We start from the raw sequence: 24,160 nt of genomic DNA, 5'->3' as shown, positions 1-24,160 counted from the left end.
AGCCTAGTCGAAGTAGTGGGCTAGGTAGAACAGACACTCCTCCTAATCGGCCTTCCCATGTCGGACATCCGTGTCGGACACGACACTCGTCGGACACACGTCAAAACGTGTCGGACACTTGTAAAGCCGTGTCTAATTTTCATCTTTTATTTGGGCACGTGTCCATGGTATTTTGAGCCGTGTCCATAGTATTTGGACACACCTTTAAAACGGAATCAAGTTGAATTTAAGGTAAATGACGTGAATTGTTATATGGTTGAATTTGGTGGGGAAATAAGTTGAATTGGGGGTAAATGATGTTCTTTAGACTAGTAATGAGATGTCGAAATAGATTGATTATAAGTTGGTTTTTGGTTTTGCTAATGAGAATGAGTTATAATTAACGTCAAGTTTTACCTTCACTTATTTAAATTTAATATTCAATATTTTTCAAAAATAAAATCACACATAAATAACTATAAAATATATATATATATTATTAAATTTAAATGACGTGTCCCGTGTCCTAAATTTCATGTGATGTCGTGTCGCGTGTCCGTGTCCGTTTTGGTGCTACCTAGGTAGTGGGTTGGAAAAAAAAAGGGTAAACATTTTTACATCTTCAAACTTTCAAAGATATTATACACTGTCACAACTCACAACATTGACCTTCTTCTCCCATTTCAATTGTACATATTGCTCATTTATTTTCTCTTAAGCTTGCCTATTGATTTCTTTACTCTTCTTGTTTTTTTTCTATCCTGGAATTCTTCATTCAGTAGTACACCAAAATACTGATAATCCTCCGGCTTCATAAACGGCAACCCATTAGCAGCAGGCTCCTTCCCTACATCAAACTTCTGCAGTCTATCCTCCACAGGTATTTGATACACTGGGGTGTCCAAGTCCAATGGAGTGTCTGTCGAAAGTAGCTTTCTTGCAGGGGTCCTAATCGGGACATAAGAAGCTGGGCACTCCAATATCTTATATCCTTTAGTCGGGAACATTGCGTCCAGTTCTTCATCACTTAAGGGCATGTTCCGATTCTCAATATCCTTCTCCTGCTTCATCAAGTTGTACAGCTCCCGTGTAAGAGGACCGCGCAAGTTCAGCTGACAAGGTGTTGGTGTAAGGAGATCTATTCCACCACGAGGCGTAGAATCTGACAAATCCCAATCTGACTGATCCCACCTGTTCTTCCTCTTTTTCCTGCTTTGCTCATCTTCATCTTTTATCTTCTTCGAAATGGCTCGTATTGTCTCCTCTTCCCGTCTCTTTAAAGCCTGCTCCCTCATTATTTCGACGTACGTCCTGACATTAGCACCAGGGGTCTTGTCTCCCATAGCAAAAGCATCATTCCTGTCAGGAGAAAGCACCCGATCCAACCGCCTCCTCTGATACTCATTCTCACGGTCAGTTATCTTTTGAGGCTTCCTGAATACATCGCCAACATCAGCCCCGCCATTGAGCATTTCCTTAAGTGAAGACTTGGGTGCTGTGTAAGAGGCCAATTTGGTAGCCAACTTATTCTCCATTTCATCGGCAATCTCTTCATTATCGTCCACAGGGATTGAATGTAGATAGCCGTCAGGTTTGTTGCCGCCATAGATATCAACATCATAGATAACAGTGGAAAGTTTCTTCCTTGCTATCTCTACGTCTAATGACGACATTTTTCGACAAAATTCAAAAAGCGAGCCTCTACAAACTTGCAATGAACTTGGTATACTAAAATTTGTGCTTGTTGAATTCAACCTGTAAATGTCAGAAGACAATATGATCAATATTCTATTACCAAAATATAATCTAATATGCAATTTGAAATCATAGAATCAGTACTTAAAAACGTCGAAAAAAGAAAACCTTAGACATCCCGATTCCCGAATCGATAACAAGTTTATTGTAAAACAAGTTAATTAATACAATAACTAATTCTACCCACTAATATCTGTTAATAATTGAAAGGCTAATTGAAAAACAAACCCTAGTATACGAATTTTACCAAATAATTAGAAAAACAAAGAATTAATGTGCCTAATAATTAGAAAACTAGAGCGAAGGAGAATAGCATACTTGTTTAGCAATGTTGATTTGAAATCAGGTATGAGTGGTATGAGTAATTCTGTATTGGTTTCGTAGGGAGGGAGATATGAAGGTTACTTACTCCTTAATATAGAGACTCCACCGACTTTAATTTCCAAAACCATAAACTTGGATTTATAGTTTTTTGGATTTTGGGTCCTATAAATCTACGCTAAACCGACTACAAATCGGGAACAAATAAAAAACGGAATGACTTTTTAAACGCCTCGAATGCATCTGGAGGCGGTCAACAGTCGGCTCTAGTGCGAGCCAGCCTTAGTGGTTAGAGCTCAGACACGATACTTTTTTTTCTTTGGTGGCCTGCGACTCGCATGTGAGTGGTTTTTCCAGGCGGATTAGAAGGGGACCTGACTGGACCAAGAATTCCCGGGTCTAGATCGGATTGGACTAGACCGAGAATTTTTTTTGTAGATTTTTCAAAGAGTGGATAAAACTGAACATGACTAAAAAGTGGTCAACAATTTCTGATGGGCCCTTTTAACTAACTAACTTCTCTTTTCTCGCCACAAATAATGATATATACTTTGTACTCCCTACGTCGCGGTTTACCTTTAATTTTGGCACAAAAACCAATAAGGGAAGGGGAACATTTAGTGGATAACAGATTATGTAGCTGATCAAATTATACTAAATAAATAGGATATGTAAACAAATAATCGTGACGAAGAAATATCAATTATACTTCGATTAACAACGTCAACAATTAAGTGAACTAAGAGCAATAGCAATAGTGATTCTTATTAACCAAGTGGTGTTAGTCCAGTGGTAGCCGGATTAAACCTTGAAGCTTACAAAATTGCAGGAGTTGAGAGGTCCCGTGTTCGATTACTAGCTGGGGCGATGATCACTCGGCCACTGCAACTCCCGAAAGGGGGTGGCTTACATGGTCCATGTAGTGGTGCGGGAATGCATGGGCCTAGGGGGGGATTCAACACCCTCGTCATAAAAAAAAAAAAAAAAAAAGTGATTCTTATTCTTGGAGTTATCAATAAGAACCCAAAATAAAAAGTTCTTCTATTACAACTACATGATTGTTCTTAATTTTAAGAATTAAGTTCTAAAATAAGAACTTGGTTTTTTTACACATGGAAATTTGGGGACCAATAAACATGACTTTGAAAATTGTGAATATCAATCACATATTTACTATTTTCCATTTAAGAAATTTATAAAAATGTCGTGAATAAAAGTTCTTAAATGTTGGAATTAATGAAATGTGACATGGCAGGATAAAAACTTTATATAGAGTTTTTCTATTGTTATTCCTTTAACTAGTCTTTAGCAAAATGTAGGAGTTTGAAAATCAATTTTCCAACTCTCCTGAGGAGTTGAATTACCTAGCCCCCCTAGGTAATTCTAAACTCTTGTGTTAATTGAACTCCTATATTAGTAATCAAACGGGTTTGCTAAATTCACATGAATTTCATGCTGGAACTTAATTCCCATGAATTCCATAGGTTCCTATGGAGTTGTGTATTCATTCGGGCAACCAAACGAGGCATCATCTATTTACTAAATGAATAGGTGAAACTATAAATTTTCCCGCTCAAATCACCCTCAACTACAAATTGGGCCTTAATAGTAAATAGGTTTGGTTATTCTCAAATATTGGGCTTAAACTTTTGTTTATTCTATGCAAATGTTGGCCTACTTTATAATTCTTATTTCTCGACATTTGTAGAGAAATATATTACACTTAAATACTTTAGACTACGTCAATTGTAAGATTAGTATATATATTTTACTCATATTATTATTTTCACATTTTAACCATAAATATATTTAAATTATTATATTAAAGAATTTTCTCCATCACAAATATCTCCGATCTCTTATTTGAAAAATACATCGCCGAAATACTAATTAGTGTAATTTTATAAAATACGAAAATCTCCCTAAAATACAACACCAAATACACAATATTTACTAAAATTAGTAAATGTAATGATATTTTGATTTTTCGTATGTAAAATTGTCCTCAAGTTTTTCCTTTTCAATCTTAATAATTAATATAACACATCAATATTGTAGACTTTAACAGTAAATTTAAAGTATAATTACTAATAATGTTCATTTCTCTATATATTACAATCTAAAATAACACGCATTTGCACGGGATCTAACCTAGTTTATAATTCGGTATTTTACTCTTAAGTTTACCCCTAACCAATTTCCCTTGTTCCCGCCACAATAATTAACGCCCTTTTTTTTTTATCACCGTTAATCCCTTAACTCCATCCCAAAACAGAATCCAGGCCAAATGAAATGACAACCATTAAAGTCACACTCCCCCAATTCCAAACCCTAATTTATTCATCCTTCAATTCCATCCCAATTAATTCCCCTAAATTAAGCTTGAGACCTCCATTTAAATCAAAAACTCCCAAATTAAAATTCCCAGTAACCAAGTCTCATTTTTCTGGGAATTCTTTCACTGATGAAGGCAGCTCAGATAGTACTGTTGAAAGTCTTAGGGTTCCTGATGACTGGTTTGAACCTTCCATAGCATTGCAGGTATACTCTTTATTTACTTCATGTTTTCCATATTTTCAGTGATAAATGTAGCAATTGTTCTAATTTCTTACTTCGGGTTTGAGAATGATTCTGGTTCATGCTGTATTACCTATATTGTGCTACAATTTGTTTAGCTAAGTGATCTTCATCGTTGTCGCTTTTATTGAAGCTCATATGCTCAATAGTAGCTGTGGCCAGCCATTCGTTGTCGCTTTTATTGAAGCTCAAATGTTTTGTTGAGGGAAGGAGGGGAGATGAGTAACGATAGGGGTAAAATTGTCAAAATGCACACATAATTGACTTTCCTTGAAAAATGGACAAAAGTCAGAACTCGGGAGACCGGGAGTATATGGGTGGGAAACTTTGTGCAGAGTTCCATTATTATTTTCAAAGGCAAGTGTTCTGAAGTGGAATCAAATAGGGTTAATGAAAAGAGGATTCTTGAATTCATAGGTTGTTTTCGGGAGAAATTTGATTTTCCGTTTATAGTTTCACTGTTCCTTCTCTCTATGAAGGAACAAGAAAATAAGGGAAAACCATCTAGTGTCAATTCTTTCACCATGGCCTGTCTCCGCTTGTGGTTACTTTTCGTCATTTGTGAGGGAGAATGGAATGTTAACTGTTAAAGAAGCGAGTTACCCATATGTGGTTGTTCATTGGAAAAATAAGAATGAGGAGATTATTTAAAGCCTGGGGGTATTCCGCATCTTTGTAGGCAGTTGTCTCTAGAAGAGCTACTAGTATATATGTAGTGAAGGTTAGAAAGCGATAGGAGATTATTGGAAAGCCTGGGGGTCTTCGTTCTGGGTGGATCAAATTTTCAGTTAAGTGTTCAGCTAATCTTCTATATGATGTGAAGGTTAAAAAGCGCCACAGTAGCTGTGAATTCCAGAATCTAGATATACACTCCAGTATTTCACCTCTTTATGCTGCAGAGTGCATTAACCATATTTGGTTTGATGCAAAAGTTTAAGAAAACTTGTTAAGACCATTCATTTATATGTTTGCAGTCGAAAATAGAATCTGATTTCTTGTAAATACTTTCGGAATCTATTCTGTGCATAATTCACTGAGAACATCTATTTCAGTTTCAATTCCGACAAACTGAAATGCTTGCAATTCATTGGATTCTGAATTTAATGGACTAAAGCAAAATGACTAATTATACCGTCTGTGCACTTATTACGGGTCATTTGTAGACAACCTATAGATGTCTTCAACGTAAGTGGTAGGTTGCGTATATCACACCCCCTACCTCACCCTAGGGCCTAGCCATTGGCTGAAGTGCTTAACTCAGCATAAGCATTACCAAATATTCTCTCTGTTGACATTTTGCTTAAACCAGCATGCTTTTCCAGTAGTCTTACTTAACACATGTACTGAAAGTATTTCTTATTCTGGTTTTCAACTAAAATGCTCATGTTCTAAGATATGTGATGTTTTTTTGTTGGTTGTCATAAGGAATCGGAGTGGCTTAGGGTGGCTCTACACAAATGGTTAGATGACGAATACTGTCCAGAACCAACAAATGTGGACATCAGCAGGATTGCTTCTGAGTCTTATTACTGCTCATTAGTGCAGAAGACGGCTGATTTAGGCGACATTTTGATGAATATGGTCTCAGAACTCCAGTCACTGTCATATCAGGAAAGCTTTCATGGACCCTTCTCTTCGGCGAATGCTGCTGTCTCTCTTATTGTACAAAGACTGGACCAACTTTAGCGTCATTTATTTGCCTGTGTTTTCGAATTTTGCGTTGTACCTCCTGACTGTATTATACTGCTGCTTCGATATAATTCAAATATTTGATCAAAATTAAAAGCCAAACTAATCTTTATATCAGCTTTCCAGAAAATTTCACTATTAAATCTAGAGAAACAGAACATGTAGACATGTAGTCCGTTCATCTGTTCTACAGCTGTGAATTTCAAATATATTGTGGATATATAAATGAAATGAAAGTAAAGTAGACACATGAGGGCATTTGGTCTAGTGGTATGATTCTCGCTTTGGGTGCGAGAGGTCCCGAGTTCGATTCTCGGAATGCCCCTTTTTGCGGCAAAAGCAAAGACACTTTTTTTAAAGCAGTACGCAGCTCGCCTTCAGTAATCCATTTTTCACATGAGTTAACTGGTTTTGTATGGAAATCTGACAAACACAAATAGATAATTAGACTAGATTTCACGCCCGGCCGTTGGCCGGGTAATATCAAGGAATAATTTCTTAATATTTATCTTGATCGAGATGATTGCTTTGAAAACATTTTAATTATAACGAATGTATATCTATATTTTGGTCAATCTATATTTTGGTCAATCTGTGTGAGAACTGTTACTCTCCAAAGAACACCATGATCTGACACCTAGGATTGTGATCGGTGCAAATTTCTTAAACATATGATTCAGATCAAAATTGTAATGACGTTATATTCAACATTGTGTAAATATTAGAGAAATGTTTTTGTTTAAATATATAGTAACAATATAATATTAAACCAATATTGAGGAAATGGAAATCTATCGTGGTCGTAATGTAAAACGTGTTTACATATACAAATAGACCTTGTATATTCAAATAGATATTGTGTAGTTGTGCTGAGAACTTTCTTACGTTCAATATTATATAACCTATTCTACTGTTGATCAAATTATCTTACGTTCAATATTATATAGCCATATTAGCATTCAAACCCTCCAAACACCAACGGATTCAAGCCCGGGCGCTGCCCGGGTCATATCATAATAGTGACTTTCGAGAATTTATGATGAGGTTCTTTAAAAGGGCATTGTTTAGTGTGACTATTTACCAATATTAATGAAGAATAGAAAACGGGATAAATTCGATTTCACATGAAATTATCTCGTCCTGCAATTGCGCGTTATGAATTATCGTGAAAGTTATAATCTTTGAGCATATTTTTATTTTGCAAAAGTGAAACTCATGCCCGCTTATTTCATTTCCATTCTTATAAGTCCAGTTTAGTTTTGTTTAGGTAAGGTCGTCTAGTCCTATAAGTTTGGTTTAGTATCGCTTAAATCCTATGTCAATTTGTCATGCACAATAGGTCACAAGTTCGAATCCCCCTCCTATATTGTAATGCGATTAAGGGCACGTTTCGTTATTAGACCCCAAAAAAAAAACTACTATCATGCACAATGGAATAACACACACGTACAAAGGGAACATTGTAGTCCATAAATTTAAATTTTACACTAATAATCCTAATCTTAAACCTTTAAAAAATTGTAGTTGATGATTAAAATGGGAAAGGGTAAATTACATAAAGAGCAACTACAAATCTACAATACATGGAACTCAAATAATACAAAACAACAAAGTGTGAAAAACGACTATAAATCTATTACTCCGTATTACTTTTTGTAAATAGTTACACTTTTTTGTTTATATCGTGTACCGTAGTAAGAATTACTCCACTTTGAGAGACTAATTGAGTTGACACATCGATATTAATGATCCTTGTATGCGAATTATTCCTACAACATGAAACATACTCCCTCTTACCCGGTCATTTGTTATCCTTTTTCAATTTAGGGTGTCTCAGTTAATTGTTGTCCTTTCTATTTTAAGAATGAACTTGATGAACAGTAATTGACTCCCACTTCTTTCCTTGGTCTTTGTGCCAAAACCAAAGGACAACAACTGACTGAGACGGAGGGAGTATATAATATCATTAGAGAAAAAAGCAATACATTAGTTAGTTAAATAAATTATGTAAACAAACATTGTGCCAAATATAACGTTTGGAGAATATCGTATTAGAATATCTTTATTGGACGAAATTTAACATGAAGTAGTATCTTATTAATTTACCCTGATTCCTGCACCAGAAATTTGTATGCTTAATGTGAAATTTGTTTGATGGTCCTTGGAAGTATAAATCTTTTCATATGCTGAAGAGCATTCTAGTAATTCACTCAAAAAAATCCTCATGCCTTGATCATCACTTGTTTCGTTCCCGACTTCCCGTGAATAAGATAAGACAAACATATATATCAATGTTAATATCTCAAAACTCAAAATCTAACATAGAAGGTTAGCTGATAACAATCAAATTCTACAAAAATAATAAGAAAACATGAAGAGGAAGTCGGGAACTTTTTTGATGATGTTTGATAGATGGAGTGTATTTATATTATAGTGTAGTGTTTGAGCTTTCATACAATTCAATACAACATATACTACGCTAAATATATAGAAGAAGACATTTAGAAAGAGTTAACAAAATATAAGAAGATATACTGTAATTCATCGAGACTTGTATGTTCATTAGGTAATTTGAATTATCTTATAACAAAATCTTATCTTATTTGAGGTAATTAGTTAGTCTATACATGATTTCTTATCAAGACTTTTTTTTTATTCAATTATAAACCACCTATTTTCTTTTCTATTTTTTGCATTAGTATGTTTTTTTATTTTTTAATTAATTTATTTCTCTAAGTAATATACAATTGTTGTAGCCAATGAAATCGCTCCAAAAATTCCTCTTTTAAGTATATATATATTGATATTGATTGATATGTATATCAAATACATGCTCCTTGTATTTTTGTAAATTCTAGACGCAAAGGATGGGTTAACAAGCGAGATTTGTGATCTATCTTAGTATCTTACTAGTCAAAAACGCACAAGTCATGACAAAAAATACCACGTATGAGTACATTTATGTTCACTAGTTGTTCCTCCGCGCGCGATGCACGCGGAGCTCCAAGGCCTTGCGTATAATTTGAAAAGGATTATTATATAATATTTTCTTAAACAACAACTCTCTTAAATACAATCCAAGGCGATATCATAAAAGAATCAATAGGTTTTGGTATAGACGGGTGGGGCGAACTGTAACACCCCCTCATACCAAGGTACCTTACCAAGGACTACCCTAGCATGAAAGGCTGTTACCATCTCGGTTTCCCGAGGTTAGTATATCAAAGTTACAAATTCCAAACAACATTTATTAAAGTATAAAAGTTAAAGATTACATTATCTCAGACCAACTCAAAATAAACGTACAAGGTCTCAATACAAATGCAATCCAAGACATCTAAACTCATAACAACGGAAGCTAGACTTGACGTGGTGACTCCCATGATATGTCCCATAGCTAAACATCTGCATTACTGTCACCATCTGCTCACCATCCCGAATGGATCACCGCGGGTTTTACAAAACAACAACACGGGGTCAGTACTACTCAATCAATGTAAGACAACAACAATACAACCGGTGATCATCGATCTCACACGATGTGACTACACACCGAAGTGTGTAGCCTGCCAGATTACCCATCGCGGGTAATCCTCGCCGATGGGTGACCGCAGCCCATCCCCACCTAGTCCGGCTCATCAACGAGCGACTAACAATCCCCGTCCCTTAATGTGCACATCCCCTCCCGTGGCGGGTTCCACGGAGGGCGAACTAGGGTGTGAAGCCACCCCCGCAAGTGACTCCACCACAATCACAATCACATGACATCACGGCCATCTCAATCCCCTCACACCAACATCGTCACAACAATCTCCATACTCCGATGATCGTGCAGATAACAACAATTACAACAAGCACAATCTCAAATCAATTGACAAGGCGAGTAGGGAAACCCTACCTTTTCGCAATCGCTATCTTGCAATCAACCATACAAATGCATAACAAATATCACATCGTCACCTACAACAATAATCACATAATACAATTACACATTGCACAATCCCATTTTCCCCAATTCATATATACAGTAACCCCAAAAGAATACAAATGACAAGGGAATGAAACTTACCAACAGTAGAATAAGAGACTACACGCAAGGATCACGACGATTTGCACACACAACGAGATATGAGGATAATTAGGGAGTGATTAGGGAGAGATCGTAGAATGATTAGGGTTGGAATGATGTTTTAGAAACTGACGCGGAAATATAAAATACCCTAAACATTCCCAAATCAAACCGTCGAAATAACACTCCGCCAAACCGGACACTCGGTCGAGTAAGTGTATACTCGGCCGAGTGTCCCATACTCGGTCGAGTGTTCACTTTACTCGGCCGAGTGTTCCTCGGCAGAACCAAAACAACACACAATCTCAGCACTACTCGACCGAGTAGGTTCTACTCGGTCGAGTAGTCACCAAAGAAAATCCGTAGTGTTACAATCTTCCCCCCTTAAAAAGAACTTCGTCCCGAAGTTCACACTCTACTATAAAACAAAGCACAACACTACGCCACAAGACTATACCAACCACATATAACAACACCAAGGAACTATACAAGTCACCACAAAAATCATTATCCCGAGTCAAAGCAAAACAACAAACAAAACGAAACACGACCGCGAAGTTCTAACCCAACCTATAAAACATGGACACTTAACACCAACTCCACAAACTACTCTTCCTTCCACAACACCAACTCCACAAACTACTCTTCCTTCCACAACATGGCTCACGATATCGTCTCAACTATAGCATAGGCTCTCAATACTGACCCATAACATTACCCAAAATAATGTTGCCAACCTTGTATTACTTCCATAACACTCAATAGCACTCAATCCACAAAAGAAGATCAATCATCAAAACGGAATGTTACATTCTATCATCCTTAAAACGAACTTCGTCCTCGAAGTTTACTCAAACACATAAACATCATCTTCCAACTGTCAAAACTATTAGACTCACAATCATTATCATTCAACTGTCAACACTGTTGAAATATTCTCTCATTGCTAAACATCGAACTACTACAAGCACGGTCATGACCTTTGATTAAAACAAATATCCGACCTTTATACTACACCAACACTCTACTTCCAATTATACTACCATAACCTTTATACTACACCAACACTCTACTTCCAATTATACTACCATATGCACAACCGGTCAAAATCTCTTTTATCGCATCCTACTCCTCTTAAGATAAATGTTACGTCCTCGTAACTCACTAATACTAGATCCTTAGCTATACCTCTCATTATCTTCATCACCACCACATGTCAAAGATAACCACTTATAATCTGAACAGTCGCCATGCATATATCTTAGGCTCTCTTACTTAAACAACTCTCATCCTTCAATTCACTCGTCACACCCCCTAACCTATACCTCAAAACTCACGGCTAACATGTCGTCCTGTTCTCTTATATAACCATTAACTCACACCCTCTAGTGAGGCTATCGTACATTTCCATAATTTCCTACCTTCATGCTCCTTAACCCCGGTCAACGTTCACTCAACTTACTTCCATCCTTATTTCCCCCTTTTTACTCAATAATACCAATTAATAATTCATCTCCTTTCTCATCCTACCTAACTCTTTACTAATTTGTTTATTTTTCCATAGCTCTACAACTCTAATTCCCTTAATTCATATCAATATCTTATCATTCTTCTTATCATTTATCCTCTCTCATTTGGCTTCTCACTCACCCTTGTCGCATCAAGTCTACACACTAATGGTTACTCTTCCATTAGTCGTATCTCCCTTTCGTATCTCTAGGAAACCAAAAATTTACCTCATACCGTTAATTTCCCAAGGAATTACATACTAAGCTCACCTCTTGATATTCCAAATTCCCAAACTTAGCCACTATCTACAAATCCACATCGCGACATAACTTGACCTCACTATACACTATTCGTTTCTATCTCTCTATAGCGACCTTTTATCACATATAACCTTAAGCAACTCAATCCAAACCGTCTCCCTCCATAAATCCTTACACCTCCCAATACGCCACTATTCGTATCCCTCATCTCAATCTTTCATTCTCACGTTTCTTTACACGTACATCACCCTTGCCCATACGCACTTACTTTTATATTACTCAAACCACGGCTACATCACTCATCGTATCTCACAAAACATGCTCCTTGTCTTGGTTAGCTCATCAATCTACTCTTTTCTTATTCCACTATCCCTCACAACCACATATAACTCACGTCATTTATATCTAACACCTATCCTTCATACGCCGGCATCCTCCCTATCATAGGATTTGGTAACTTACGTATCAAGACCATCTCACATATAAAAGAAGGCGTTAAGACTCAAAACATACATGTGTATATACCCTACGACTCAAAACAATGAAAAACATAGCCACCGGCTCAAATCAAAAGTAAAAACATAGCCACCGACTCAAAACAAAAGTAAGAACATAGCCACCGACTCAAAGTGGCCGCCCAACGAGGTACTCGGTCGAATACATAACATACTAGGTCGAGTACAAGGTACTCGGTCGAGTTTTCGACTCCAGAAGCAAACTCAATTGTCGCAGAAGGATTACTCGGTCGAGTATTGGGAATACTCGGCCGAGTAGACCTTACTCGGTCGAGTATGAGACTACTCGGCCGAGTTCAGGACTCCAGACGCTAAACAGTATTATCACAGAGATATTACTCGGCCGAATATGGAATACTCGGTCGAGTATAAAAGACACTCGGCCGAGTAGGGACTACTCGGTCGAGTATCGGCGCAGTTCTCAGCACCGTCCAGTTTTCGTAAAACAGTCATATCTCACTCATTACTTGGTCAATTTGGGCGTGTGACCTATCGTTAGAATCGTAAGAGGACAAGCTATCACCTCCAATTGGAATCACAGCAATATCATTTCTAGAACTCGACTTATGACAGTTTTAAGACAACTCTTCCAAAATCGGTTTGTATACAAATCAAAATTTCTTAACAAAACAACTTAAACATGCATAAAGCAAACAATAACAACTCAATACTTCTAAAAACCAGTACATAGGTGAAATTTCATCATAATCACATTAGAATTAAACACGACATTCACATATGTAGACGTATGACCCTAATCACATGCTTCTACCAACAATCAAGCATTGACATCATTATGTTCATATGCACATGTACCCCTACCATACTTCATGCTCAACATTGCATTAAACAGGTAACATGATCACATTCTTCATGCTCAATATCAATCAAGTACGAATTCACACTTCACCCTTCATATTTTACCATGTTTCAACACTTAACATGTCCACATATTCATTGCTCAAAGTTTAACAACAAGTAAACCTCGATACATCTTTCAACAACCATCACATTCCACTTCTTTCATCATTTTATCCAACCATGCACAAGATTCAAACTATAGGTATCAACATACATGACTCAACATAAAACAATTTCCCCCTCATGTGACCGGCTTGAGATCGTAAGGGCCTTAATGCGACTTCGGGACGTCTCCCAAGTCTTTGCGGTAGCTCCAAACAACTCTCCCCGGGTTCATTTTATTTAGACTCCCTAAGTTCATTGGGTTCATTCGTTTTAGGTGCCGGAATCGTCGGCTCTGATACCACTTTGTAACACCCCCTCATACCAAGGTACCTTACCAAGGACTACCCTAGCATGAAAGGCTGTTACCATCTCGGTTTCCCGAGGTTAGTATATCAAAGTTACAAATTCCAAACAACATTTATTAAAGTATAAAAGTTAAAGATTACATTATCTCAGACCAACTCAAAATAAACGTACAAGGTCTCAATACAAATGCAATCCAAGACATCTAAACTCATAACAACGGAAGCTAGACTTGACGTGGTGACTCCCCATGACTGTCCCATAGCTAAACATCTGCATTACCTGTCACCATCTGCTCACCATCCCCGAATGGATCACCGCAGGTTTTACAAAACAACAACACGGGGTCAGTACTACTCAATCAATGTAAGACAACAACAATACAACCAGTGATCATCGATCTCACACAAGAATCGACTACACACCGAAGTGTGTAGCCCGCCAGATTACCCATCGCAACGGGTAATCCCCGCCGCCGATGGGTGACCGCAGCCCATCCCCACCTAGTCCGGCTCATCAACGAGCGACTAACAATCCCTGTCCCTTAATGTGCACATCCCCTCCCGTGGCGGGTTCCACGGAGGGCGAACTAGGGTGTGAAGCCACTCCCGCAAGTGACTCCACCACAATCACAATCACATGACATCACAGCCATCTCAATCCGCTCATACCAACATCGTCACAACAATCTCCATACTCCGATGATCAGCAGAGAACAACAATTACAACAAGCACAATCTCAAATCAATTGTGAAGAACCGAGTAGGGAAACCCTACCTTTTTGCAATCCGCTATGCTGCAATCAACCATACAAATGCATAACAAATATCACATCGTCACCTACAACAATAATCACATAATACAATTACACATTGCACAATCCCATTTTCCCCAATTCATATATACAGTAACCCCAAAAGAATACAAATGACAAGGGAATGAAACTTACCAACAGTAGAATAAGAGACTACACGCAAGGATCACGACGATTTGCACACACAACGAGATATGAGGATAATTAGGGAGTGATTAGGGAGAGATCGTAGAATGATTAGGGTTGGAATGATGTTTTAGAAACTGACGCGGAAATATAAAATACCCTAAACATTCCCAAATCAAACCGTCGAAATAACACTCCGCCAAACCGGACACTCGGTCGAGTAAGTGTATACTCGGCCGAGTGTCCCATACTCGGTCGAGTGTTCACTTTACTCGGCCGAGTGTTCCTCGGCAGAACCAAAACAACACACAATCTCAGCACTACTCGACCGAGTAGGTTCTACTCGGTCGAGTAGTCACCAAAGAAAATCCGTAGTGTTACACGAACAGACGGATAAAGACCTCTAATAAAATGGGTAGGGGGACAAGGTGGGGCACTCCCATGTGCTTCCCACTTTATGGCAAATGGGTATTTTGTGAGGGAAAATGGTATCCGTCTATACGTATAAACGGATAGTGTCCGTCTATAATGAGAATTTGTGTAAAAGAATATGAACTTTCTAGCGCTCCTAAATTTAGGATTGCATATGAGCTCCAAATCAAGGTAAGAAAAATGCAATGCTTGCTCCTTTAAAAAACTTGTCATATAAATCAGGTGCTATACAAACGTACAATCAATATCAGTGACGTGAAGCTTCTACTTAAGTTTGAAAAAATCTGTAGGAAAGTATATTTACAGTTATAACTCATAAGCATAACCTTTACTCATATAGAGTTTAGACCTTATCTAATAAAAAAAAAAATAGAGAGTTTAGACCTCAACTGACTGCGTCCCCTGATACAAACTGCACATGCAGTCCAATATTAAGAGAGATGAAAACTTTTACTTCTGTTTTTACTGAATAAAACAGCTCTTGACGGAAACAAGACGAAACTCGTCCTTTGTGCAAGTGTGTAAATGCCTCTCTGATCAAACACAAGCTATATCAAGCACTAAATTCCCAAGGCTGTAACCAGTTTCCATTAGCCTGCCAGAGCTTCTTATGGACGTACAATATGTCGAGTACATTAACCGAATCATGTTACATATTCTTGGATCCACAACTACTCACATCTCTCTCTCTCTTCTTTCCATTGCATTTCAGCTCCATTGTCGATCATTAACTTGCCTTTGACAATTCCCCCAACCATGAGTTGCAATTGTTATCCCCACATCTTTCACCTCAAGTCTCAATGTTTCATAAAAGTTCACCAAAGCCGACTTTGCTGCGTAATTATTAAGAAGTGAGTAAACAATTTCAATATTATCATTCTACGGAGTATAAGAGAAATAACGTAAAATAAAGAAGCTTCATCTTAATGTTAAGAAAAACACACTTACTGAATACAAGCTCATTCGCTTGTAGGGAACCAGTTCTCAACTGAAGCATTGGCAATGATTCGGCCCCATGTTTGTCGTAGGTGAGGAAGCGCTACATAGGTTGGATAGACATTTCTCCAAAAATTAATGTTGTGGAATTGAAGAGCCACTTAGAGAACATTCTTATTGAAGGAATCAAATATGCCACTATAGCGATTAAAAGACGACGAACAATGCATAGTACAAATTATCTGGCTGAGATGATTTGATCTCACCAATAAATGCGGAAATATAGATGTATCCGTCGCTTCCTCAAAGTAGAATGTGTGGCCTAAACTTGTGGCATTGACTAAATGATCAAGCGCAAGAAAAATTCATCCGTATTCTTGGAAGTATCTTGCATAAAGTTCGTCAAAGACTTGTAATAAAGTTCCGCTCTGAATATAGTTTTGACCGCAGTAAAGAAGACCGTTAGCTCAAATCCTATAAAACAGTAAATCGATGTTGCAAAAACTATATTAGAGAAAACTACTACCGGAACAATCTCACGCTAATGCTATAAGAGTTCCGAAATCTTTGGGTCAAAGGAATTTTTAGCGGGTTAAGGAGTCTAATTTAGAGAGTCTTACTCTATGTGATGTTGAATTAACAACACAAAGGCGGTTTCGGACTTTAAAATTATTGATAATGAAAATTGCGAGAACCAAAAATTAGTTTTGAATTAACAAATGCAAGTTTTCAGATTCATTGAAAAAGGAAACAATCAGATAAACGTGCTGCTATGGAGTACCTAAAGTAATTACCTTTTGGAGCTCCTCTGATAGTGATTTAGCAACCTCATATTTTCTTTCAAGTATCTTCGTACAGTTCATCTTCGGAACAATATCCCGAACCACTACAACACCATATAGAATTTAGTACAGTAAAGAAGCAAAACATAAACCATACTACAATGCAAAAAGTGATGTCTCCCTTGCAAAAGCAATTGCAGTAAGCTCCAGTATGCCCCCGTAATATTGATATCTCTCCTGCAAATGCAATTGAGCTTACAGTCAAGTCAGTGATGTCTCCCTTGCAAAAGCAATCATATCCATTACAACTAAGATCAATACTATTAATACGGTAAAGCATATGATTTCACAAGCAAGTTTTTTAAGAGGTTCTATTAGTGGGCAAAGAAGGAAATCAAATCACAACAAATCAGTAAATTAAAAAACAGGAAATCAGCAAATGAAATTAATACCTGGGCTCTAGCAAGTTATAACCGGCATCCATAGCCTCTTTTAAGTTAGTGCCCAGATGGAACGATTAATTATAGAAGAAGCTATGGGGAATCATCAATAATTGTAGCCTTAAACTGAGCAAAACTGCAGAAATAACGGGAATCAATTTGGAAATGGAGCTGAAATCGAAACCCTATTTTTTACCCAACAATATGACCATCGATTCTGAATAACTTCTCGATATTGAGCAATTAGATAATGAGGATTAGATAAGATTATGACCATCTTCATCACCCAACAATATTACCATTTCCTCGATTTTGCTGTCTGAAGGACACAATTTCGTCAAATGGGCAGCTAGCTGTCTCTTACGTTTATTAAAGTTGGGGCAAAAACAAACTAATATTCCAACGTCTTTGTGTGATCATCTTATGGGGAAGTACATGGTTACCGATCAGCGTTTGGATTTCTATTCATTTTCTATGAATAAATTGATCATGAATGTCACGCTAGAAGACGTTCTATTTTTGACACAGTTACCCATTGATGGGATGCCTGTTTTCTCGGCTAATACCCGCGACGAGGGAGCATTTTTTCGAATATTTAGGATTTCAGCAAAGACCCTTACTCTAGTTAGACGGAGAGAGATTGCATGTGGTAAATACATGCTGTGTTGTTGATTATTATTATGTGTGTGATAGTACTATCGAGGGATGGGCATTTATGTCGTCCCATATATGTTCAATTCATTGAGCATCTCGAGAAAGTGAATAACTATGCTAGGGGCTGTACTACTTTCTTTCCTATATATAGCAATGGAAATAAAAAGAACTGTGACGGCAATATCTTTTTTTCCGTTTTTTTAAGGGTTATTTGATGGGAATAATCTAAATTATTACCCTCCTTCTCATAATAATCCTAGCTAAACTTATCTGAGAATAAACTCAATTATTGTTACTATATTCCTAAAATAGTCTAAGTTTTCTTTGTAAATACAAGATTTTTTTTTTTACTTCAGTAAATATAAGATCAATCACATATCGTCTCTTCCATCAACAAGATCAACAAGACGATATGTGATTGATCTTATATTTACTGGAGTTAAAAAAAAAAAAAAAAAAATCTTGTATTTACAAAGAAAATAAGAAAAGACCAGCTAATCAGGTAGCAAGTCACTTAGACTATTTTAGGAATATAGTAACAATAATTGGGTTTATTCTCAAATAAGTTTAGCTATGATTATTATGAGGAGGGTAATAATTTAGATTATTCCCATCAAATAACCCTTAAAAAAAAGGAAAAAAAAAACTCGTCAAAATATGTCATTAAAGGAACTTACCAACAGAACCCAGATATTGCCGTCACAGTTCTTCTTATTTCCATTGCTATATCGCTTCATCCCATGATATAGGAAAGAAAGTAATACAACCCCCAAGCATAGTTATTCACTTTCTCGAGATGCTCAATGAATTGAACATATATGGGACGACATAAATGTCCATCCCTCGATAGTACTATCACACACATAATAATAATCAATAACACAGCATGTATCTTCTTAGCCTTCAAGGGTAAAGAACCACATGCAATCTCTCTCCGTCTAACTAGAGTAAGGGTCTTTGCTGAAATCCTAAATATTCGAAAAAATGCTCCCTCGTCGCGGGTATTAGCCGAGAAAACAGGCATCCCATCAATGGGTAACTGTGTCAAAAATAGAACGTCTTCTAGCGTGACATTCATGATCAATTTATTCATAGAAAATGAATAGAAATCCAAACACTGATCGGTAACCATGTACTTCCCCATAATATGATCACACAAAGACGTTGGAATATTAGTTTGTTTTTGCCCCAACTTTAATAAACGTAAGAGACAGTTAGCTGCCCATTTGACGAAATTGTGTTCTCAATGTACAATTTCACACTTTCGTCCAATTCATCCCACGGATTTGTTATTGTGTCCAGCTTTCCACCGCCTTTAAAAGCCATACCTGGTTTAAAATAAGGCATCATTGCATGTTTCTAAATTCTTCTTTGAAATACTAAAATTAATAATGGCAACCTTAGTAACCAAGAACACAACAAACAGCTAAGCAAAATCATCATTTTGCCTAGAGATCTCGCCTATCAAAATCCACACATCATCCATCACAAAACCAGCTCGACATCAACTACAAAATTAAACTCAAACTACGCAGGGAGGTGGAAGACAGATACGCAAATTCAGAAAAAAACTAGCATTTATACAATTTCCTAATAGGTTGACACCAAATTACACCATGTTTGCATATATAAAAATCAAAACAATTAACAATCACAAACCCAATTAACAAAGACAAGCATATTTGCATATATAACATTCAAAAGAATAAACAATGACAAAAAAAATACAATACAAGCATCCAAAATACAATATAGATTGAATAATCACAAAAGAAAAATTGAATTAGTTTGTAAATTAACAAACCCCAGAAAAAACTTACCCAAGAAACAAGGGGAAAGTGACAGCAGAGGGCGGCGTAAGTGGGCGGCGCCGGTGCAGGTGGTGGTGGGAGAGTTAGGGTTTTTTGAATCGTAGTTGCTCATTCATGGACGGATTTTGCTCTTTCATATACTTTTTTTCATTATTTTTCCATACTATGCCCTTTACCTAATTCTCTCTACTTCTCTCTCTAATTTTCCCTAATTCTCTCCCTCACAAAATTAATCAAATCAACAAAATTACTCCGTCAAATTACACAATTATGAATGTTAATTCTCGTATCAATCAGGTAACAATTCTAATTCTTAATTTTATTAACTATATTAGGGTTTGTTTACACTAATTAAATCAGGACTAATTAAATTAGGGTTTGTATCGATCATGTAATTAAACTCGTGGTACAACCCGCGAAACCAACTCAATTCACAATCGTTGTGCATGAACATAATACCACCAAATCGCTACTTAGTACTTACGCTGAAATCGCATGTTACTTTCAATAGTTAGCACATGTTGGTAGTTACTCTGCATGTTTCACGCACAATATTTTCAATTTTCAATTTTTTATTTTTTACAAATGTTTTGTATTTATTTTAGAAATTTTTATTATTTCTTTATTTTTATTTCCGGACTTCGGATGAGTGTGAGGAATTTCCTGCAAAAATGATAGATACCGGATACATTTTCAATTTCGGAAAAAATTTCAAGAGTCACGATGAATTGGTAGCGGATCCGTGAGTTCGATTGATGGCCGGTGGCGCAAGGGAGGCGGCGGTGAGGGTGGTGGATGGTGGCGGACGGGTGGTTGTTGGATGCACTTAGTTAAGAGTACTATAAAAATAAATGAAGAAGAGAGTGTGTAATGGTATTAAAATGAATTCAGTAAAATATAAAGGGTATTATGGTCATGTACGTCCATGATTGAGTAAAACACGTACATGAATGAGGAGTTGTGTTTAGCGTTTTACGTCATTCACTATGTTATTCATCGGGTCAAACGGGTTGGTGGATTGGGTTCGGGTTATACGGGTCAGATCAGAGTGCGAGTTGTCAACGGACGGGTTTCGGGTCGAGTTAGGGTCAGAACACGGGCCGAGAATATTTTCGCGCCTTTTTATTTTCTAAATTTTTTTAATGAAAAATAATTTATCAATATTATTTTTTTAATAAAATCATTGTACAGTATTTATTTTAATTTATAATCCCAAAGTAATAAATATGATTAAAATATTAATACAAAATAAAAAATAATATTGATAAATTATTATTTTTTATTAGAAAAAATAAGAAAATAAAAAGGCGCGACCCGTATTCTGACCCTAACCCGGCCCGATAAAAACCTTGATAGCAAAAACCCATTGGAACAAAAACCTAGTCGAAGGGAAAAAATGTAGTTCTCATTCCATAGTAAAAATATGTACAATTGCGGTCTTAGGGTCACCGATCAGGAGATTATCGAGTCTTGTCGGGTTAACTCGACCGAATGGAATACGAGATAGATCACAAATCTCGTATAGTATGCAAAAAAATCGAATCGCTTCCGCTGTAATTTAAAAGTTAAAGGCATGTTATACGTATAGTATGCGTAGGTGGGGATTCGGCCGAGTTGGGGCAACTCGACCGAGTTGGTGAGACTCGACCGAGTGCCTCTGGGCACTCAACCGAGTATGTCGAAGAGGACATTCTGAAAAGTCCCTGGAGTCGAGATACCCGACCGAGCTAGAAAGGGCTCGACCGAGTTGGGGTGACTCGGCCGAGTACATTATAAAACCACCTGGAAATTTGTTGGAGAGTCGCGTAATGAATCAGCTCTCCTCAAGACGATTCACGCCCTCCAAATATTGCAGGAAGTTAATAGCGTGTCGTCCCCAGGATAAAACCCCAACTATTATAGATTACCCTCTTATAGATTACCCTTTTATTTGCATATAAGAGAGGAGAAGCTCATACACACAAGGAACACCTGACAATTTGTAAAGAATTTGGGAGAATGTTATAATTATATTTTTATAATCAAGCTCGTATATTTCATATATGTAAAACTGATCAACATACTGGCTTATATATAATACACGATGAGTGGGTAGGTATAATGCCCAAATCAAAAATTAAAATATAGTAGCATTTAAAATTGAAAACACAAAACGGCTAACTCATTTAAATTAGTAACAATTTGATTTGAAAGCATTAAACAACATTGACCAATTGTTACCCATAAAGCATGTCTATATGTAACGTATTAAAACTCATAAATTAGTGTTATTAAGTTTATAATTACAATTATGAGGATGCAAATCAATGCTGATTTAAAACAGCGGTTTTTCTCCATAAAAAAAATGTTTAAATAAATAAAAAGTTTTGACCACAATAAAGACAAATGACAAGTATATATTTTTAAATTCTTAATTTTTTGATAAAATATATAACATTCCCCCACTTATTTTAACAAAAAATTGGCACACAAACGTCACAATATCATGCATCATAAAGGTGGCTCCGCCTTTAAACCTCTACTTGTGTTTTGGTTCACCACGTACTAGAGTCAAAGTGGCACCGACTTCAAAATTTGACTACTCATAGGCACGTTAGGAACCTCACACACATAATACCTTCGGTGTTCCAAGCTTCAAAGGTTCGCACATTATGGTCATGTGCACAATCCCGGTTTTCATGAGTGTATTTAGAGAATGTGCCCCCATTCTCATAGAAGCGGCCTCACTCCAACACTCATATAGGTGACCCATCAAGAATGCACTCGTGGTTAAGCATTCCCACACGAGCTATGGGTCATTAAGAGCAAAGCCAAAATAATATTAATCAATTTCTCATATAAAAAAGCACTTTGCTCAACCTTATCAACACCACAAGTATACATGCCTGCACCATAGGGAGGGACATAAGAAATAATAATCATCATTATATAAAATATATACACAGGCATGTCACCCGTCACCATATTATTCGTTTTTCCCTTTGTAGGGTATCCTCATACATGACTAAACTCATCTTTGGGCAAAAGTCCCATCCCCCTCGATGCTTTCCATATTTTCTCTCTAGCTATAGCTTTAGTCAATTGATCAGCTATATTCTCTTCTGATCGTACATGGCTAACATTTATAGCGCCATTAGACAAATGTCCTCTCACAATACCATTATGCATCCGTGTAAAAGATCGGGATTTACCATTATAGTACAAACTATGTACTCTGCCAATAGCCACAGCAGTACTGTCACAATGAAGTAAAATAGGAGGCACTGGTCTATCCCACATAGGAATATCATGTAATAAATTACGCAACCAATTTGCTTCATCACTAGCATTTGACAAAGCTATCAACTCTGCCTCCATAGTAGAATGAGATATAATTGTTTGCTTTTTTGAACGCCAACTCACTGCACCACCATCTATCAAAAACACAAAGCCACTGGTAGACATAGTGTCTCCGGCTTAAGAATTCCAATCAGCGTCAGTATAACCTTCAAGTATATGAGGGTGCCTTTTATACATAATACCATAGTTAATAGTTTTCTTCAAATAACTCATTAACCGTTCAATTGCAAACCAATGTTCATGACACGGTCTACTAGTAAAACGACTTAACACACCAACGGCATAACTAATATCAAGTCTAGTAGTGTCAGCGGCATATCTCAAACTACCAATAATTCTAGAGTATTCTTTCTGATTTATCACATCATAATCATTCATGGTAGGATATAATTGAATATGAGAATCAAAAGGAGAATTTCTTAGCTTACAATCAATGTAATTAAATTTTTTTAACATTTTTTCTACACAGTGAGATTGATCGAGAAAAATTCCATTAGAACACTTATGAATTTTCATACCAAGAATTACACTAGCTTCTCCCATATCTTTCATGTCAAAATGTTTACAAAACATTTTCTTAGTATCTACTATAATTGTCATGTTAGTACAAAAAATGAGAAGATGTTCCACATATAAACAGATTATCACACTATCATTAAAAACTCTATTATAATGCACAGACTTATCACTCTCATTAGCATAAAAACCATTAGCTAAAACACAATCATCAATTTTTTTGTGCCATTGTTTCGGAGCTTGTTTTAACCCATATGAAGATCTTGTTAGTTTACATACTTTATTTTCCAAGCCAGGTTGCACAAAACCTTCGGGTTGTTCCATGTAAATTTCCTCATCTAAATCCCCATTTAAAAATGCAGTTTTT

The 24,160-nt window shown here is 36.7% G+C and overlaps 2 protein-coding genes, 2 long non-coding RNA genes and 1 other non-coding gene across 5 annotated transcripts in view; 3 read left to right on the top strand and 2 right to left on the bottom strand.

Moving 5' to 3' along the window:
• Window positions 1–24,160, top strand: part of LOC141598464 (uncharacterized) — a 162,048-nt gene that overhangs the window by 9,651 nt on the left and 128,237 nt on the right. The window lies entirely within an intron of this gene.
• Window positions 552–2,100, bottom strand: LOC141650351 (uncharacterized). The gene is made up of 2 exons (XM_074458672.1): window positions 2,053–2,100; window positions 552–1,734 (listed from the first exon to the last, which is right to left on the bottom strand). The coding sequence occupies exon 2, from the start codon at window positions 1,650–1,652 to the stop codon at window positions 684–686; it is 969 nt and encodes a 322-aa protein (XP_074314773.1). The 5' UTR covers window positions 1,653–1,734; window positions 2,053–2,100; the 3' UTR covers window positions 552–683.
• LOC141598441 (uncharacterized) lies at window positions 4,296–6,423 on the top strand. Its single transcript, XM_074418172.1, has 2 exons — window positions 4,296–4,596; window positions 6,058–6,423. Exons 1-2 carry the CDS (start codon window positions 4,348–4,350, stop codon window positions 6,316–6,318), a joined length of 510 nt encoding a protein of 169 aa, XP_074274273.1. The 5' UTR covers window positions 4,296–4,347; the 3' UTR covers window positions 6,319–6,423.
• On the top strand, window positions 6,575–6,646 carry TRNAP-UGG (transfer RNA proline (anticodon UGG)). The gene has a single exon. It is a non-coding gene; the product is annotated as a tRNA-Pro (tRNA).
• Window positions 15,488–16,805, bottom strand: LOC141650247 (uncharacterized). The gene is made up of 2 exons (XR_012546339.1): window positions 16,264–16,805; window positions 15,488–16,148 (listed from the first exon to the last, which is right to left on the bottom strand). It is a non-coding gene; the product is annotated as an uncharacterized LOC141650247 (long non-coding RNA).

The sequence above is a fragment of the Silene latifolia genome, chromosome 1, assembly GCF_048544455.1.
Source record: "Silene latifolia isolate original U9 population chromosome 1, ASM4854445v1, whole genome shotgun sequence".
Lineage (NCBI taxonomy): Eukaryota > Viridiplantae > Streptophyta > Magnoliopsida > Caryophyllales > Caryophyllaceae > Silene > Silene latifolia.
Note: the sequence above shows the minus strand (reverse complement) of the source record. Positions and strands in the feature narration are given on the sequence as shown.

What these genes read in the sequence shown, in the direction of transcription:
- LOC141650351 (XM_074458672.1), bottom strand. Translation starts at nt 1,652, where the DNA reads ATGTCGTCATTAGACGTAGAGATAGCAAGGAAGAAACTTTCCACTGTT.
- LOC141598441 (XM_074418172.1), top strand. Translation starts at nt 4,348, where the DNA reads ATGACAACCATTAAAGTCACACTCCCCCAATTCCAAACCCTAATTTAT. An exon ending in AACCTTCCATAGCATTGCAG is followed by an intron (nt 4,597 to 6,057) that starts GTATACTCTTTA and finishes GGTTGTCATAAG; the next exon opens with GAATCGGAGTGGCTTAGGGT.